Genomic DNA, 20,341 nt, shown 5'->3' on the forward strand with positions numbered 1-20,341 from the left:
CCTGATTTCAAGATGATCAGTTCTGCACCAGTCTTATTTGTCTATACTCCTATTACTTCTCCACACCCTTTGATGATTATTTTGAAGCAAATCTCAGATATTACTTCATCTGTAAATATTTGTACAGGTATCTGTAAAGCAATACCCACAATAACATTTCACTCCTAAGAAAAATTAAAATAATTCCTAAATATCATCAAACATCTAGTCAGTGTTTAGATTTTCCCAATTAGATCAAAAACGTATTTTAGTTGAGTGGAAATCCAAGTAAGGTTCATACATTGTGCTTAGTTGATTGTGTCTTAAGTCTGTTTAATCTCTGTGCTCCTCTTTATGTCTTTTCTCCATTGCCTTGTATTTGTTGAAGCGACCAGGTGTTTGTACAGTAGACTCTGTATGTTCTTATTTTTGCTGGTTATGTCCCCATGAGGTTGTTTAACGTGATTCTCTGTCCCTGTATTTCCTGTAAATTGGTAGTTAGCGCTGTAGCCTTGATGAGGTTCAGGCTAATTCCAGGGAGCGGTAGGGGTGGGATAAAGGAATGGGTAGTTCTGTGTACCTCCCTCGGAGATGCATCGTGTCTGCTTGTTTCTCCTTTTGTGATATGTGCAGCCTTTGGATGATTATTGGCTAGATCTTTATTTAATGAGGGGTCACCCTCACTCTGGAATGTTAGTTTAACTGCATGTAGAACTCTAGATTGATCCTCATTTTTTTTGTCAGCATTTAGATGATTCTATCTTCTGGCTCTCTGTTCATCTTAAACTTACTTTGTTTTCTGTTTGTCTCCTCTTTTTTTGTTTCTCTGTTCCCTATTTTTGCCTTGTAAATTATTTGGCTTTTTTGAACTTAGTTTTAATTTATCTCTTAGCATTATAGCTTTCTCTTTGCTTTACTTTTTAGTGATTACTCTTATGATTATAAAATATTCTTACCTTTTCATAATTTACTTAAGGTTAGTATTGTACTACTTTATGTAAAATATAGAAACCTTACGCCTGTATAGGTCCATGTACCAACTGTATTACCAGGGAACTTGGAGCCATTTCAGGAGTAGAGCAGAGGTATGCGGGTGGTTGTGAGCTTCTCTTCAGGCAGTCTCATACAAAGTCCTCAAGTTGACTTGCTTGTTCTTTTAAAAATGTTATGAGGATACAGTGTTTTACCATTTATAACTTGGATTAGATTTTCCTAAAAATTTAGTTTTAGGGGCCGGCCCAGTGGCATAAGCAGTTAAGTTCATGCGCTCAGCTTTAGTGGCCAGGGGCTGACCAGTTCGGATCCCAGGCACGGATTTATGCACTGCTTATCCAGCCATGCTGTGGCAGGAGTTCCACATGTAAAATAGGGGAAGAGGGGCATGGATGTTAGCTCAGAGCCAATCTTCCTCAAAAAACAAAATTTAGTTTTATTCACTAAGGGTAAAGAACTCTCCTTATATCATAGGCATTGTTTGCATGTCTGCTCCCAGCCTTTGGTAATTAAGAGCAGGTAAGAACATGGTTGGTTCAGAGCATTTATTCTTTCTTGTAAAAACAACTCAAACACCATTTTTTTCCTCAAAGTTCAGTTTCATCATCTTCATTCAGGAAATAGCATGAAAAATTAAAATTAAATAAGACATAGTCTCTGACTTCGAAGAGTTTAAAGTCTAGATGGGGAGCTATACTTTTGTCATCGGCTATGTGATTTAAAAATGAAAAACCCCATTTTATTCTAGGACAGCAGTTAGTATTTGAACCAGGTAGTGACAGGCACTGGGGTTGGATTACCCTTCAGATACTAATAGGAACAAGGGATATTAGAACATTCTGGAGGTACCCCAATTGTCACTATTTAATTGGAAAAGGAAACACCATTGTGTGTGAGGGTAACTGTAATAATACTATGTTTTTCTAATATTACTTTTTTTACGGGTACTTTTTTGGTTTATATTGTTAGATTTGCTTACAAATGACGTTTGGAAAATTTACAGTAAAGAAAATGTCTATGTAATTGTTTTTGTCTTCTCTTTTTTCCTTTCAATATTGTTGACAGGACTTGGTAGCCTGGCGGCCTCCTACTTGAATCCGGTAAAATCCTTTGTGCCACAGATGCCGAAGCTGCTGAAGTCTCTCTTCCCTGTGCGTGACGAGAAAAGGGGCAAACAGCTGTCTCCCCTCGCACATCAGGTACAAGCGTTGGGAGAGCAGCAATGAGCATTTTTCTCATAGATTGTGGCAAAGTGATGCTCTGTGTCGTGCAGTGGGAGGCAGAGGGATAGCAGTGATGGGGGCTAGAACTGGGCTTTTAGGCCTAGTAAAAGCTTGTGATAATTTCTCTTCCACTCTCTTCGCAGATAACAGAGCTGTTTAAACTTATTGACACTCTCAATCCTTTTTGCTTTTAAAAATGCCAAGTACGCTACTAATGTGATTTATGGTAATAACACTTAGAGCAACAATGGTAAAATTTATGAAGTGCACTTAGTGTTGTTTGTGTCTTGCCAAACAGAAAATGTAATTCTATTTTTAATTCTTGATTTCATTTCTTACTTCAAACAATTTTATATCATTAGTGTCCTTCCCTCCCATCCTTTTTCCTCTACTGTGGTTTACCTGTTCTTTCACTTAAAATATTAAAAGTGATCACTTATTTCCCCTTTTTCTTAAAACCCTCTACCCAGCCTTAGAATAAGTTTTACAGAAAATATTAAAGGGTTTTCCAAAAAATCAGGAAACTGCTTTATGTGATGGTGAATGGGATGCCTGTCAGAAATGCAACTTCTAGCCTTATGTAGGTGTGAATTCAGCAGGAAATGATAAATGAGTGTTTATTTATACTCATTCAAAACACATATAGTGCAAGTTCAGTTGTTGAAATAGATCTTTTGACATCAGCTTCTCTACATTTGCTTAAACATTCAAGTTGCGGAAACGCAAGTGAGTCCTTATCTGAGACCTTAACTATTTCAAATAATTTTCTAGGTTTATGAATGCATATTCAGGGGTGATATTAGTTTTGTGAGCCTGCTCTGCCTTACAAAATTATATAATTTTTTCAATCCAGAATTATATAAGCATATCCATAAGCATACATGTACACATATTGGGTGAAAAAATTAAACATCAAAATTTTAGAAATGTTTAAACTTAATTTAACTACGCACGTAACAGGTGCTTGACAGTTATCAAAATAACTCTGTGACCATGAGAGAAATAGTAAGTCTAATACTTGCCAGGGGTTGGGGTAGGTAAAAATGATTTTTCCAAGGGTTTGTTGTTGTATACGTTATTCTGTTCTAAATTTCTATATTGTTTCGCAAAGTATGATTCATGCACTGTCTATCAGAATTCCAAGATAGCTTTTAAAAAAGGTAACTTGAAAAAAAACCAGCGTGACCTCATAACCCATACCCCACCTGGGGACACCTTATAATCTACATTTCTAAGTATCAGGGTGATTCTTATTCACATTATAGTTTGATAACCACAGTTTTTAATTACTATTTGGTGAAGACAGAGTTACATAAGTTAAAGGAAATTGGAATGGCATTAGGAGTTACTGAATCAGACTGCTATAATTATAGTTGTTCTTTTAAAGCTGCTTTGAGTTTTTGACGTAGCAAGTCAAATCACCTACTACAATAAGAAATTGTGTTCACTGTTTTCCCAGTAAATGATTGGTTCTTGTGGCTATGAGAGGAACAATAATGTGTTAGAAAGAAATCTAGTGATTGGCAGTTAACTGCAATTTATAATGTCCAGTTTAAGAGAGGTAATCTTGAAATATTTTGAAGATATCTTAAGCAATATTTGTTCATCGTTTACCTTTTTTGAGTATATATGAACAAAAGTATTGTAGAAAGTGGTCCCAAATGTTTCATATTTCATAAACACAAAACTGGCCTGAATGGAGATGCCCAGTAGTGGAACTGAAAGGTTCTGAGTGGTTCGCAAAACCCCCACCCTACTGAAGGGCCTTCTCCGAAGGTCAGCAGGGAGCTGCGTCTTGCCGGCACCATCTCAGTCCTCGGATGACTTGACGTCGTGCTTGAACACGCTGTCTCTGGCTTCAGCGCTGCGGCGTGTGCTGGCTCTCCTCCTGCTGACTGCTCAGGCTTTCTCCAGCGCCTTTTCTGGGACTGTTTATTCCATCAGGTTGCTAATATTCAGGTGCCCCGGAACTCCATCCTGGGCCCTGTTTTCTTGGTAATCTCATGGTAACTTCGTGGTAAATCTGTAGCTTTATTTGTGCATTGACAGGGCTCACATTTCCTTCTACAGCACAGACTTGGCCCCTGAGCTCTGGCCTTGTGGAGTGAATTACCCATTCTGCTTTTCCACTTGTATATCAATTAGGCATTCACATTTTACAAGTCCAGAACATTACTGTTAGTTTCCAGCTTGCAAGCCTGTGTGTTTACTCCCAACACACAAAATACTTACGTAAATACGTGCCCACCTCAGTGTATAGCACAAATGTCCGCCTGGCTGCTTATACCTCTCAAATAGTCCATCAGTAAAATTTTGTAGATACTACTTCCAACGCAGTGACTTCTAGCGTCTCCATGACTGATCACTTATCCATGCCACCATCGTCTCGCCCTGGCTGTTGCAGCAGCCTACCAATGGGTGTGTCAGGCACTTTTGCCTCACAAAGTCTGTCATTTACAAAGTAGCCAGTGATCTTCCCAAGCCTTACATTAGTTCATGGCTTGTAACCTGTTGCTGCTTCTCACTGAAACTGAATAAAATTAAATTCCTTACTGTGGCTTATAGTGCGCTGTATGATCTGGTTCCCTTTAATCTTTATTTCCCTTTGTTTTCCTCTCTTCACCATACTAAGCCATCTTGGCCTTTTTTTTTGAGGGGAGAGAGGGGAGTGGTGAGGAAGATCAGCCCTGAGCTAACATCACTTAACAGTCTTCCTCTATTTTGTATGTGGGATGCCACCACAACATGGCTTGATGAGTGGTGTGTATGTCCACGCTCAGGATCCGAACCCATGAACCCCGGGCTGACAAGCGGAGTGTGCAAACTTAACCACTATGCCACTGGGCCAGCCCCTTCGCCTTTTTTTTTTAATCTCATGGACACATGAAGCTCATTTTGATCTCAAGAGTTTTTGCACTTGCCTCTCCTTCTACTGGAATGCTCTTTCCCAAAGTCTTTGCATAGCTAATAGGTCTCTAGTAGAGTGACCTCCAACTACCATGGTCAAGAAAGGCCACTGTACGGGAAAATGAGTTTAGAGTGGCCTTGACCAGCCAAACCAAAACAACAGCCTCTACCATACAATACACTATATTACCATGTTTGATCTTTTCAGTGGGAGACATTGTTAAAGTTAATGTTTATGGATTTTCTCCCCTCTGGAATGTAATCCCTGAGGGCACGGGCATAGTTGATACAAAATGTATATTGGTTGACTGTTGACATATGTGTATATGTGTATAGTATCATAGTATTAGATACAGATTGTAGTATTAGATAATTTGTATGTACCAAGTGTCATATAGTGGTATAAAGGACTATGTTTACAGTTTAGAGGAGAGAAAATCACATCTGAGTGGGAATGTGAAATACCGAGACGTATTTATGAACTTTCTTTCCTAGATTGATGCAAGGTCCACTAAAGAACTATTCCTAAAGGGAGGAAAAACTTGAGCTTATCATTTTGGATTTAGTTGATCAAAGATGCTTGTGTCTATCTCATTTTTACTGACTATCTTTCCTAAAGCTCGAAGAGAAGTAAATTATAATTTTAAATGACAATATCAATATAGAGGTCTCCTTTACTAGGGCCACTTTAAATGTGCTTTAAATTGTTGCCACCTGAGTGGTGTTTCATCCTTGGAAATAGAGCATTTTAGTGCCAACAGAATTTCAGAATAACAGCTACAAGAGCAATGCTGTATCGATTAGACTCCTTTAGTGTTCCTCAATTTTTTAAATAGTAATCTTCACTATAATGGCATTCCATTCACTTGGAAATCAGATTTGATGCTTGAAAGTTGAGGTTCTTTCTTTTTTTGATAATCTATCCTACCCCTCCTTGTGGAACCTCTGTGTCCTCCAGGAAAAAGGTCAGTCTTTGCCTCAGAGTTTTCTCTGCTGTTACCCAGGAGTTAAAGGGAGGGAGGAGGCTCTGTCTCCTCCTAGGCCTTCTCCAGACGGAGCAGCCAGAGATTAGTCAGCTGCATCTCAGAGAGTAGATGCTCCGTCGTCCCTCAGTTGTCTTACCAGGATCTTGCTCAAAGTGGGGAGCCCAGAAGGGATACAGTAATCCCTGTGCTTGAAAATAGTGCTACTGTTATCGAGATATTTTTTGAGTAATTATCCCGAGTGGCAAAGAGGTTAAGTTCATGTTCTACTTCAGCAGCCCAGAGTTTGCTGGTTCGAATCCTCGGTGCAGACCTAATGCACCGCTTGTCATGCCATTCTGTGGCAGGCATCCTACGTATAAAGTAGAGGATGATGGGCACAGGTGTTAGCTCAGGGCCAGTCTTCCTCAGCAAAAAGAGGAGGATTGGCAGCAGATGTTAGCTCAGTGCTAATCTTCCTTAAAAAAAAAAAAAGAAAAAAATATATATATTCATTCTAGCTATCACCTGTAGAATTTTTAAGGGCATAGTCTGGCTGCATTTGAGTCACAAGCAAAATATTGAACGTTATAGAGCCTAAGAGAGATCCTGTCATATGCAACTAGAGATCATTCCTGAAGTCACAGAGTGACAGATCAACACACTCAGCTCTCCGTATTCAGTAACTACCATCTCCAATCCACTTTTCTCCCCCTCTCTGTGAGAGAGACCATGGGAGACTTTGTTAGATACATTAGGGAAATAAAGGGACACCACGTCCATGGCTTTCCTCAGTATCACCAGTTTAGTAAGCTTAAAACAAAATTCATGCTGATGAGTATTCCCAAACCACCCTGTTTGCGGCGGCCTGGCTCCGCCATAGCTCTGTGTGAGGAAGCTAATCGTACGACTTACCAGTAGCCTAAAGTAATACATGAATACCTGAAACTGGTTCCTATTTTGATTGTTTTTTATTTGCTGCTGGTGCCTTGTTAGTACACTGATTTCAATGGCCTTTATAAATAGTTGTTAATCAATATCAGACTAAAAAACTTATAGATTTTAGAATAACATCAAAGATAGAACCCACAAAAATAGAAATCACTGCATATGCCTAAAGGAATCTGGATCATTTCTACACTATAGGGAGGGACAAATATTGATGTTAATATTGCGTGAGATGTAGAGACAATAAATAGATAGTAACTTTGCCTAAGATTTGATGTGAAATACCACAAAAACCAAAACAAAAATCGCAGAATGGTTTGGGGCTCAACAGAGACAGTGCATGGTAACCAAACATACCATCTATGATGGCACACTCTTATTTCTGCCTCACTCCCAGCCTTCTCTTTCCGTCATTTTTAAAGCCATTTCTCTCTCCATTTCCCACATAACTATAGTGAAGGACGTTAAAACTTCCTTCTTTTTATGTTTCTGTCCCAGATTTGTTTGAAGACTTAAACTCCTCTTCTGAAATAGTCACAGTAATGAGGGAGCTCACGCTAACCTACCTAGACACCGCCCCTGGGCTCTCCAGGGCTTTATTAGCCTACACTCAGATTATTGCACTTGGTTCTGGTTGTGTCACTACCAGAAAGCCATTGACCAATTGGAATTATTTCAGAGAAGAACATCAGGAATGATTTATGAGGAGGGATTAAAGGAGCTATTTATAGCTTGGCCAAACAATGACTGAGAGAGCTGACTGTATGAGCATTCAGGGATACCAACACCAGAGGCACAGAAGCATTGTGTGAGGGTGGCTCCACTAACGCGTGGATGAAGGGCACAGGACGGCAGAATGAAATTAACGCAGAGAATGGTAGCCGCTGTGAATGAGTAGAGTGATTTATCGATAGCAGGGTACTTGGGAAGGAAACCCTGGGATTTCTGTCACTTCTATTTTTAAAAAATAAGAAGATTTTGAGAATATAAAAATAGTCCAAGTAAGAACCAAGGAATGGAATAGGTCCTGTTTCTACCAGTCATTCCTCATATTTTCATTGTTAGATTAAGTGGAAGAGAGGCAGAAGTTGCGTAATGAAGGAATGATTATTATCAAAAAGGTACTTTTAATCAGAGTGTCCTTGACATTTTCAAACAAGAATGTTCAGTTCCCTCCCTCATGCAGAGACACAAATAACCATGGTGTGAGACTCTAGTGAAAAGATTAATGTTTATTAACTTATTCTTTGGAATCAGCATGTTCTCAGATCAAGATGCTTTTTTTTTTGCATTATATTTCAATATTTGAAAAGATTCGTGGATCTTTTCTTGTAAGGTAGAAGTTAGCAGTTTATTCTGAAGATTTAAAAACAATGATTCTTAATATTTTACAAAGTCCTTTCGTTTGAACATATTCATAAAGACTTATATTTCTCATTTTTATGGAGATTTGTTTTTGTTTGAAATCAGTTTCTGACTGAGTTCCAGAAGTGCAGAGATACTGAACTGACAGAGGTGGCAGCTGACAAAATTGCTATCTTTGACCTTCTGATGCAAGTTTAGTAACTAATCTGGAAAATAATGAACTGCAATTAATGAAATCTGTACTCATATTCAAGTGTGTTTCTCAGACAGCACATAAAATAATTGAAAGAACTTCCTGCTCTCTAATTAGTTAGATTGAATTAATTTGGCATAATAGCTTTTTTCATGTATCAAGAAATTTGTGTTCAGATGAAGCTATTTATGTACTTCAAACTTGGGGATTCCAAATGGCCTCTTTGGTTCATCTAGGGAGTTAAAGAGTTAACGCTTAGATTTAATTTCCACCATCAAAAGCACAGTCACATTTCCCGCCCATCCTTGTTTTACTGTCTGCCCCTTCTCAGTGTCCTGCACATTGCTTAGGACTGTCTTGTCAACCACAGGGGTGTTTTCTCCAATTTCAACACAGCTTCCAGGGTGGTAGATGGACAAAGCCTTGAGGAGAGAGCAGCACCCTGCTGATCTCTGGTGCTAATTGAAAAGATGCTTGTGTAGTTACGCCATCTTTCCTGTCAGCGATCCTTCCACATATAAAATGAGAACAAACAAACCAGCAACTAGTTCTTCCCTTGCCACAAAGATGCTGTTTTAGGGTACTCATACTTGGGATCTCTTGATGGGAGGAACCATATAAATGCTTGTCCTTGTGTCTTGATTAAGGGTTCATCATTCTAACTAACTAAAATAAGAAAAAGGACCTATATTTTGTTTGCTAGCCTTCAGTTTTGCTTAATTGTTCGAGTTCTTTAAAAAATAATGTAGGGCCAGCCCGGTGGCATAGTGGTTAAGTTTGGTGTGCACCACTTCAGCAGCCTGGGCTTGTGGGTTCAGATCCCTGGCCTGGAGCCACACCACTCATCAAGTGATGCTGTGGTGGTGTCCCATATATAAAAGAGAGGAAGATTGGCACAGATGTTAGCTGAGGGCCATTCTTCTTCACCAAAAGAAAAATAATAATAATGTATATGAGCATGTTTTCCTGTCATTTAGTACCATACATAATAAATATATTTGGATACAGTAGGCTACGTTCACTTGTTCTTGAGTTAATGAAGGGAAGTTTGCACAGGCCTTCTGGAGTACAGACTTTTTAAAAAAATTTCAAGGCAGGTGATTTCTGTTCAGTTGCTTTAAGGATAAATTCTTGGGCATCCTTACTACTGTTAGGAGACAGGGGTTTTTTTTGGTGAGGAAGCTTGGCCCTGAGCTAACATCTGTTGCCTATCTTCCTCCTTTTGCTTGAGGAAGATTGTTGCTGAGCCAACATCTGTGCCAGTCTTCCTCTATTTTTGTGTGTGGGATGCCGCCACAGCATGGTCGCCATCGGTGGTGTGTAGGTCCATGCCCAGGATCTGAACCTGCAAACCCCAGGCCGCCAAAGCAGAGCACACAAACTTAACCACTACGCTACTGGGCTGGCCCCCTGATAGGAGACTCTTCTCTCTCTTTTAGTTTTACAGAATCATGACTTTCTGCTGTCTCTCTTTGCCCCAGAAATGTATGGATACTGTCTTGACAGAGATCCTAAGTTGACAAAGTTGTCTTCAGAATCAGGTTTGTAGCTAATCTGAAAAATAATGAAGATAAGATAGTTTCCGAGATGGCATAGAGGTCGATGGACAAGACCTCAGGCTGCCGGCCATTCTTCAGAAATCGGCCTTGTGTGCTGTTGTCTGATTCTCCACACCAGGGCGTGGCAGGCTCTCTTTCTAAAGGGCCAGATGGTGTTGTTTTAGGCTTTGCAGGCTCTACTGTCCTGTCAAAACGAGCCACAGACAATACAAAGAAATGAGTCTAGTTGTGTTCCAGTAAAACTTTATTCATAACCCTGAAATTTGAATTTCATTTAATTTTTACATGTCACAAAGTATTCTCTTGTCTCAACAATTTAAAAGTGTAAAAACCGTTCTTAGCTTTCAGGGCATACCAAGTTGGTAACAGTCTAGATATAGACCCTATTTTTAAGTTTTTAGATGAACAGATATTCTATGTTTTAAGTAAATATCCTTCATTCTTTACACTTGAAAAACTAATAAACGTTATTTTGGATGAAGTGAATATTACATCCTTTTTAAAAAAAATTAAATCATTTTTTTCACATAAATATTTAAATAAGTTTTAGCAACTATCATGTAGAAGTTTAAAAAGTAAACTAGCTAAATCCTGAAAATAAGAAACTGTCTTTTCTGACAATTACAGAAATATTAGTATTTAAAATTTTCTATATGTAGTGCCTCGAATAAGTTGAACTAACACTTAGAGTGAAATAAAAAGTCTACTTGGATGGTCTTCATTCACTTTTATCTGCTGATAAAATAGTTTACTTATTGAGAGAAAAAATGGTCCTTTTAATTGTTTTGTGTAATTAAAATTAAATAGAAATCTCGGGTGTTAGACCCTGAGTGCGTGTTTCTGAGGAGCATAGGGGCTGTGTCTGGTGTTGCTCACACTGTATTCCCAGCTCCTGGGATGATCTTTAAATATAGGAGGCACCTGCTACATGTTTGTGAATAAGTAAATTAATAAACTCTAAGGTTCTTTGCTCTAAAGAAAATAGAATTAATGTTGTATCCTGAATGGCTTTGGAACTGATAAACACGAGTATAAACTTTCGAGTTTTAGATGAGATATAATAGTTGATTGTTTAAAAATGTGCTTATAGTAAGCCAACCTAGAAACATCTTGCAAGACAACTCAAGAAAGCCCAGTGATCAGGATAACTGTGATACTTAGGAATGTCCTTCCTGTGTGCAGGAGTTTTGTACATGTCGGCTCAGCCACAGTGCTGAGTCAGATCAGTGCTGTCCGTGAGCCATGTGTGTCATTTTCAATTTTCTAGTAGCCACATTTAAAAAAGCAAAAAGAGTCAGGTCAAATTAATTTTAATAGTATAATTTACTTAGTATATTCATAATATTATCATGTCAATATGTAATCAATGTAAAAAACTTAGGTATTTCCATCTTTTTCTCTCTACAGTCCTTGAAATCAGGTGTGTATTTTACATTTCTAGCACATCTCAATTTGGGTACTAAATTTTCATCGGAAATACTTGATCTGCATTTAGAGTTCATGAAGTTGAAAAAATAGATCCACATGCCCAACCTATTCCAGACATACTTAAAGCCACTTTAATTTCTAAATTTACATATTATTAATTAAAATTAAGTAAAATAAAAAAACTGACTTCCTCAGTTACACTGGCTGCATTTCAAATGCTCAGCAGTGCCTGTGGCTGGCGGCTGCCCTGGTGAACGGTGCAGAGTTAGAGATGTTAGATCCTGATTAGACGTTGGGGAGAATGGTACTCTGGATGGTTAAGCACCTGGTCCAGGGTTACAGAGCCTGGTAAGTGGCAGAACTGAGATTTATATTCAGGAGGCAAAATTTAGTGCACAATTGTGATCTGAGGAGATTTCACTGGATTTGAATACAAACAGCAAGTGATTGTATTTGTACAATAAAAGAATCTGTAAAGCATTCAAAGGAGGGACTGGAAGCTGTGGAAATGCACTGAGTAGGACCTATCCATATTTCCTTTTCTTGCCCATTCCTTTCTAAAAAGAATGTCTATGGGCAATGAGGAATCATTGACTGCTTTAAAGCAGGAGAGTGACCTGGGCAAATTTGTACTTCAGGATGCTCCTCTGACTGCAGTTTAGAGGGTGGGTTTGAAGAGGATAAAACTGGAGAAATTTATTCACGTGAATATAAAAACTTCATGAGGGATGGTAATATTGGTCGGAAAAGTGAAGTCACCTTCCCGTGCTTGACACATCAATACTTTAATGTCACTGATTGAAAGGAACATGTGGGAGGTAGGGTAACAATGTCTCTCCTGGCGCTAACTTGTGGCCACCCATCAGCCTCTCTGGGTGGCATTTTTTAGAGAATTCATGTGGACTGATCACCACCTTCCAAATGTGCAACCCCAGAGGTGATGAGGTTTACACAAGGGACTAATGGGTCAATTAGCATGCTGAGTTACTCATTTAAAATAAGAAATACGACTGCCAGAGGAATAGAAGTGCTGGTGTCATCACAGCTAGCGCACTCTTGTCCAGATCACCCTGGAAAGCCGGCGGATAAATCATAAGGCTGCTCCATGAGCATCGGGAGCTGGCTGTCTGGACCAGTTCCTGAAGGTGTCAGATGAGGGATGCTCAAGCACCTGCCTTTGGACCAGTGCTGGGTGCTTACTGCCAGCCCTGCTGGACTTTCCACTCCCCATTCTTCCAGTCTAACCACACTGCCTCTGATTAGCGTAACCTTCAAAAAATATGTTTATGTTGATTAGGTTATTGCTGAGTCTTGATCTTCAGGTAATGGGGATGTGTCTGATTTTATCCATTGTTGATTACTTTTATGAGAACATATCCGAAGACTGGGAAATATTTTGTTTATGTGCACTGTCCCGATTGGTTTTGTTTCTTATATTCTTCTCACTTCAGCAACATGAAAATCAAAGGTTGGCTACTGGTTATTTATAGCAACAGTAAATCTTACACATCTTGTTGCATATTCTTATGCTTGGACTTAAATGATTGATTAGAGTTAAAAAAAAAAGACTTAGAAGATCATATTAACTTAGGAACCATTAGGAAATGACATTTAAGAATTTATCAAATTCAAAGTAAGGGGTGATTATTAGGAAAGGTTCATTTTCAAACAAGAAAAAATGCATCAGAAAATTCATTGTTTCTGAACACAGTGATTATTTTTTGCTTCAACTGATATCTCTTCTCCCCTCTACCTATCCCTAGGCCCAAATTTCAGAATGTCTATTTTTTCCCAAATTCTATATAACTGTACAATTTAGCTTTTGTCACGTCACTTAAGTAATTCATTCATTCACTTATTTTATTTGTTTATTCACTCAACAAGCATTAAGTTACCGTTTTATGTTTGGGAACACAGAGATGAATGAGACATAATCCCTCGCTGTCAGAGCTTGGTTTAGAGGAGCTCCCTTAGAGACGTGTCCCTGGATCAGTAGGATGATGATGTAGGTGCTGGAGTTGTGTGTGTGTCTGGGGGTGTGCAGCGAGCGCAGTGAGTGTTTCTGCCTGCAGTTTCAGGAAGAGTAGATCATGCTTGAGCTGAGACTCAAAAATGCACAAGTATTCACCAGGTGGAACGTGATTCCCTAGGGGGAAGGAACAGCGTGAGGCAGGCCCTGGCAAAGCAGCGCATTCAAGGAGTTGAGAGTGGGTTCATCTAAGAAGCAGGGAGAGGGTGCACCCTCATGTGGGGGGTCGTCTTTACGTCATGCCAACGAATTAAACTTTATTCTTCTAGGCAGCGGGGTCTCCAACCATAGCTTTTATGCCTCGTGATGAACTTCTGAGCTATTCTGCCCTGTTTTCATTCATGTGGCCTGTGAAAGCCAGAGTTAAATAACGACAAGATAGGCTATGAGAAGTGACCGTCATCTTTTCCCTCAAACACGTCTAAGCAGTTCCCTTGCCCGTGACCGACTCATCTCTTCAGCTTCAGCAGTGCTTAGTGGACAGCGGGACTGCAGGTTCAGCTGGCGCTTGAGAACTCACTCCTTTTCCACTTCTGTCTCTATGCGTGTTTAACCATTAGGTAAAGCCTCTGAGCCTTGGTTTCTGCAGTGTGAAACGCAGATAATTATGCTTATATTCGTTTGCCGCATGGGACTTCTGCTTAATATTTATAGCTGTGAAATACTTTGCAGTCATTTTTATTAATAGTTACCAGATGTGTCGTAAGGATTAATGAACTTATGATCTGAAATGTTTTGAGCTCCTGAAATAGGAAGCAACTGTCTGCACAGGGGATATGTGAAAGAGCATTAAAATGCAAACAATGCATATTTGGAAATTTGAGCTGTTATGTGTAAAGGACAAATGGCACACTTAAGATTTCACTGCACTTTGCAGGTATTTCTGATACCCTGACTAAGGTTGCTGAATTCATCACAAGCCATTGCCAAATATAGAAAGCTAGGTATCCCCCCTTCCGCCTGCAGGTATGCACAGGCACAGGTGCGCGCACACACACACACACGCTCATGCTGTTTCGCTAATACCACCATTACTTTTCTCCCTATCATCCGTACTCCCTGAGCATCGCCTTTGACTCTTTCCTCAGCTTCCACAGCCAGTTGTTTCCAAGTGTTTGGTAGTCTCCTTGATATCTCTAGATTTTCGTTTCTATTTCCTTTTCCTCTTACCATCCAAGTTAAGGCTCTTATTAGCTCTCCACTGAACCATTGAAACAACTTCTTAATTGGTCTCTCCAAGTTTAGTATCTCCCCTATTTAAGGATTAATCTTCTGTCAGCATAGTTCTTATCACTGCTTCATTCAGTAACCTTTGATAGCTCCTTAATGCCTGTGAAAATCAACCATAAGCTCCCAAGACCTCCTCCACTCGGCCCTAACCTTCCTTCCCTCTGCCCAGTGCTGGTCAGTCTAGCTCATTCTCTCTTCCCCAAGACCTTCTGGAAGATTGAGAGGCTTTTCCTGGGGTAGAGATGTGAGTAGAGGGGACACATCAGACACCAAGGGCTGCTGCCTTTCTCATGCCTCTCTTCATGTGTGAGGGGTCCCTCTGCCCTGGGAGAGGCCGCTCAATCAAGACCTGTCTCAAAGAGCAGCCCTTGTGAAGGCATTCTAGGCCTGTTCCGTTTGTGATCCCTCCTCCTCTGAATCTTCTCTGCTTTGGATACTTCCATTCTAATATCTATCATTTTCCTTGATGTTTTAATTGTTTGCATACATGTCCTTCCCCCAACTAGATTGCCAATCTTTTGAGAGCAAAGCCCGCGTCTTTCTGACTTTTGAGTTCTCTGGAGCGCTTTTTGCAATGCTTTGTGCACTGTGAGATCTAAGTCTTTGTTGAACTGAACTGAGACATTGGATCAGAGCTCCAGTTATCTTCATGGAGGGCAGGATTATGGAAAAATTTGAAATATACAGGAGTAGAGAGAATACTATAGCTCATCACTAGCTTCAATAAAAATTAACACATGGCCAGTCTTGTATACCCCCACACTCCTTAGTGTGTACCTTTGAAACATCCTCTGTCGGAGAAGTATCTACCTGTGGTCCTCACTTGTACGGAGTTGATATCTGGCAGCCACCACTAGCTAGCACCCCATGGAGGGAGGCGCCACGAAGCTACTGCTGTGTGAACTGGAGAAGTAGGTGTGGTCAAAGTACTTGACATTACACTCAGGACCCACTCACACCTGATCTAACCTTGTTTTGACACCATTTTTAGCCATTTCAGATGTGTTTAATTATCACTGGTTTGCACTTTATCTGAATGGTGGGAGTCATGGTGGACATCTTTATGAAGCAGAATGTTGCCTGATCATCAGGACGTGGTCATTGAGAGTCAGTGACAGTGACAGGAAACCTGTGAGCAGTAGACATGAGGTCTTCAGCTTAGTAGCCTGGAGCCATGATGTCAGGGCCCAGGGGCTGTGGCACCAGGAAGCCTGTGGGTCTACTGGATTCCAGCATGGTGTCAGAGTCAAGCTGGGCCTTTAATTCATTTTAGCAAACATTGTTTTAAGCATTTACTGGATTTTTCTAATTACTCTGAGTCATAGAGAAAGTGTGAATTACGTTTCCACGCTCTGTTTAGGAAGGCAGGAGTCACGTCATCTTAGAAGAGGTTTCATCCTGCGTGGTTATGGTTCCATCCTTGGTGGGATTTTTACATTTTTATGCTTTAAGGGGAAATTTCACCCCAATCTTGTCTGTTTTAAGTAAAATCTAAAGAATGTAAGTATTTTGGAGTTTGAGCTTAAGAAACTATTTTCTGTCTTTACTAAGAAATATGCTGTGAACCTCTTTGCATTTGGGGGGCACTTCAGATTCAATGGGAAAAATGGAAATAAAGATAAGCAGCCCCTGCCTTCAAAGACTCTAAGGCAGAGTGGAGGGTACTTGCTTGAAAATAACTGCACTCTCATGGGGTTGACGCAGAGAAGGGAAGGAGAGAGCTCCTGTGAGAGGAACTGGGGAGGTGCTGTAAGAGAGGGAAGGAGGACTGTGTCGTGGGAGTGGAGGCGAGAGACTCTTTCCTGGTCAAAGAATTGAGGGAGAGGCTGGAGGGTCTTGTCATTCAGGCCCTCATGGTGTGCAATGGCCTTGCTGCCACCAGGGTGTCCTCCCTCACTCTGTTCCGTTGGCCACTCACATTGTCTTTCTTAAACACACTTGCGATGCCAGCTCTCCCTGGCCTCAAAGCCCTGGTAAGCCCCCAGTGTTTGCAGAGTGAAGTGTATATTCCTTTAGTTCATCCCTAGGTCCTTGTTCTATTTAGCTCCACCTTCTACTTAATCTCCTCTCCTCTGTGCCTTTCCTCAAATCCTTTTGCTGTTCCCTCACCTTCAGCAGAATTAATCCGTTTTAGCACTTTTCTCCCAAGGGCCGTCCCAAGTCATAATTGGTTATAGTAGTCCCCTTTGCCAAAACGCAGTGATTTGGTGCTGTGAACTCAGGTTCACATGCCCTTAAGTGTGCCATCTTGTTCCAGGTGGGCTCTTGTCTCTTCAGTTAAGAGTGTGGGCTGCCCAGTAGGAAGCAAGACTTTGGCTGTCCAGCCTTAGTGCCTGCAGGCTGTGCAGAGGGCCTTGATGGCATGGAAGCCTTTGGCACCCAGATATGCTGTGGGAAGTGGGAGGACCTGGAGTGCTTAGGACCAGAAGAAGGGAAATGGAAAGATGCGGGATTTACTTCTCTAGGCAATTTAGATTAGACAATAGATCAGTGACCAGCTGCTTTTCCTTGTGGACCCAAAAAGAGAAAAGACACTCGTACTGTGCAGAAACCAGCTCTGACACCCAATGTTGACTCCTGTGAGACAGGACGAGGGGTGTTTGTTCTGCCAGGAGGGAGCCCTCTTAGAGCTGAGCATTCTGAGGCGAGGTCCAGACTCCTGCACTGGAGCAGGAGAGCTGGGAAGGGGCCAGAGGTTGGTTGAGGGAACAAAGGCAGAAGTGGATTCCTGATTTCTTCAAGATAATCACCTCTGCTTCCATGTCCCGCTGCCATCGTAAACTCAGCAACTACTGAATGAATTTCTGATTTCCTCTCCTTCACAGTTACCAGCTCCTTCTCCTGACATCCCTTCTCCTTATCCTGGTGCCAATCATGTTTTTACTCTTCTTTATTGCTCCTTGAACCATGCATCCATAAGTAACGATGTCCTTTCTTGTGATGTTTTAGCACCCATTAATTCAAACCTGCTCTGTGCCTAGAGTCTCATTAGTGATTTGCCCACCTTAGTCCTGAGATATTTCTCCGTCTTTTCCTTCCCCACTAGATCAGTCTCCTGCTTTGTTTGCTCAGGCATCTCTGGTGGTCCTTGTCATTTTCTGAGTCAGTTAGCTTCAGATGCTAGAGCCTCTGTCCGTAGATCCCTCCTGCTCTGTCTTGTACCTGAGCCAGACCGGCTTTCTCCCTCCTCGCTTCCTGGGACTACACTCACAGTCCTCCTGCTGCACCACGAGTGTTCCCTGGCATCAAGGCTTGGTTTGTATTCTGCCTCCCGTCTGAAGCCTTTCCCCATCTTTCCTGTCCTGACCACTTCTCTCTGTAAAGTCCCGTAATGCTTGTAGGTAGAAACACAGCCCTTGAGTGACGTGTGCCCTGCATGAGTGGAGAGAGCGCCTGAGAGCGTCAGCAGCCACATATCCGTTACTGGGTTCGGCGTGTGTCTTGCGTTGCCAGTTGGGGCTGAGCCGCTTGCTGTGGTCCTTATTTCTCACATTTCCTTATATGTGTGATGACCCAGCCCTTGGCATGCTTAATGGGTAGCGACTTGTTAGAATTCTTGGAAGTTGTAAAAGTTCGCTTCAGGTAGGTCCTCCTGATGGACTCTCCAGCCTGTTCAATTAAAACCTCCTCTGGTTTTGTCTCTTTTGCTTCTCTTGATTCCTTACGCCGCACCTCCCCCCAACCCCACCCCGCCTTGTTTTCTCAGCCGGTGCCCCGAATCCTGGTGCAGTCTGCCCTCCCAGATGTCGGGCCGATCAGGATGGCGGAGGTGAGTTAGTCGGGCTGGGGTGGCGCCTTGGCAGGTGGCTGCCCCACATGTGGGGGTGGCCCCAATGCTATAATTGTTGGGTCTGCACCCGTGGCTTTTTTATTTTAGCGTTCCCGTTTTGATAATTAACTACCATGTAGGTCACTGTCTTCTCCCTCTCTATTTTCCTTGTTACACTTTTCTATTTTCAGCGTGTTAATCATATGATTGCTAAACTTTTAGGTGCTTGACTGCTAATGTAGTCTGCTGCGTTAATAGCCCACTGCTAGGCAAAGGCGATTTCTATAAACAGAACAATCTCCTTATTCTAAGTGTTTGCTTAATTCTCGGTTTTACATTTTATTCTGATTCATGATATCAGCGTGAAAAGACTAATGCTAAGCTGGGGAGAAAATAGTCTCTTATGATCTCCCGCAGATGAACAGCACTTCTCATCTTATGAATAGCAAAGCTGTTTTCTCCCACTGTGCATTCATTCTCTTAGGAAATGCTCTATCTTCACAGGAAAATTTTATTTATTAAAACAATAACAAAAAGGCCACATAATTGGAAAGGAAATTCAGACCTCCATGAATTCACTCCTGTCTAAAAGGCCCTTTTCCAGGACATCCTTGGTGTTCACAAATGTAACTGAAGATAGATCTGTGGGCCCCTGCTGTCGCCTCCGAGTAGTGTTGATGATTTTGCTGAGGCAGGACTGGGGCCCCACGGCCAATGGGACAGGATGGGACCAAGTCCCTAACTGGTGAGGACCCTCGACCTGCCACTGTGTCCGCAGCTCAGGGCAGCTGTGCTGCTCATTGTGGTGGTTTCCTCAAGTCTAGGCTCTCCCAGCAGACTCTGGAAATGTTAATGGTAAGGGTCTACCCCGAGGACGGCAAATAGGTTTCTACTCACATGTCTACTCCAGTCAAGTGGGAGCAGCTGCCTGCCAGGCGCTAATGGAAGGAATCGGAGGCTGCGCTCGGGCTCAGCAGGAAGGAACACTGCGATCAGGGGTTGCCTTCTGCCACCTTTGTTCTCTTCTTTGTCGTCACTGTGGATCTGATCTCTGATCCCTGGTTTGTCACTTACTGGAGGCTCTGGCTGAAGCCTGTAACCTCTCTGGGCCATGTTGTAAAATGAACGTGATCATACTTCCTGGCCTACATCAAAGGATTCATATGGAAGCAAATGGCCTAATACCAGGGAAACCTAAGGCACTGTCACTGGACCGTTCCCTGCTCTGGACAGGACCTAGCTGGCCCTTAGCAGGCTGCTGTCGATCTGGCATGATGGGGTCTCATCCCGCGGGGGAATAGGGAACACATACTCTTTTGGGACCTTAATTATCATTCAGATTCTAGTCTCTTGTAGTTTTGTTTGTGTTTTCTTCCCTTCCTGGTCAGTGATATTAAAAATAAAATAGAAAAGAATAAATAATACATGTACAACTTGCAAAAAAAATGATTGAAGGATTGCCTAATCTTTTAGAGTATTTATGCTGGTGACAGTTATTGATCTATTGGATTTAGTAAATTTTGCAGCCTAGAGATCCATCACAAAAATGGGCTGTTAATCTCAAGAGGCGCCGTTAATTTCGTACCCTGAAAGTGTGCCTAGGGGGGAAAGGAAGGCCCCCAGAGACAGGAATGTAAATGACAATTCACGTGAAAATGCATGATTTATCAAACTGCTGAGTTCAGCCAAGTAACTGTAAGAGACTTATAGATCTCAGCTGTTTCCCAGTTCAAATAAATCCTGCATTTCAAATGGA

General features: G+C 41.4%; 1 protein-coding gene across 2 annotated transcripts in view; it reads left to right on the forward strand.

Annotated features, from left to right (window-relative positions):
* Positions 1–20,341, forward strand: part of KIF13B (kinesin family member 13B) — a 183,157-nt gene that overhangs the window by 156,195 nt on the left and 6,621 nt on the right. The window contains exons 37-38 of one of the 2 annotated variants that reach the window (XM_044766906.2): positions 2,038–2,171; positions 18,523–18,585. In XM_044766906.2, the coding sequence (XP_044622841.2) occupies positions 2,038–2,171; positions 18,523–18,585 (197 nt within the window). The remainder of the gene's footprint in view (positions 1–2,037; positions 2,172–18,522; positions 18,586–20,341) is intronic. The other variant, XM_070505112.1, reaches the window with a different exon arrangement.

Source organism: Equus asinus, chromosome 3 (genome assembly GCF_041296235.1).
Source record: "Equus asinus isolate D_3611 breed Donkey chromosome 3, EquAss-T2T_v2, whole genome shotgun sequence".
Lineage (NCBI taxonomy): Eukaryota > Metazoa > Chordata > Mammalia > Perissodactyla > Equidae > Equus > Equus asinus.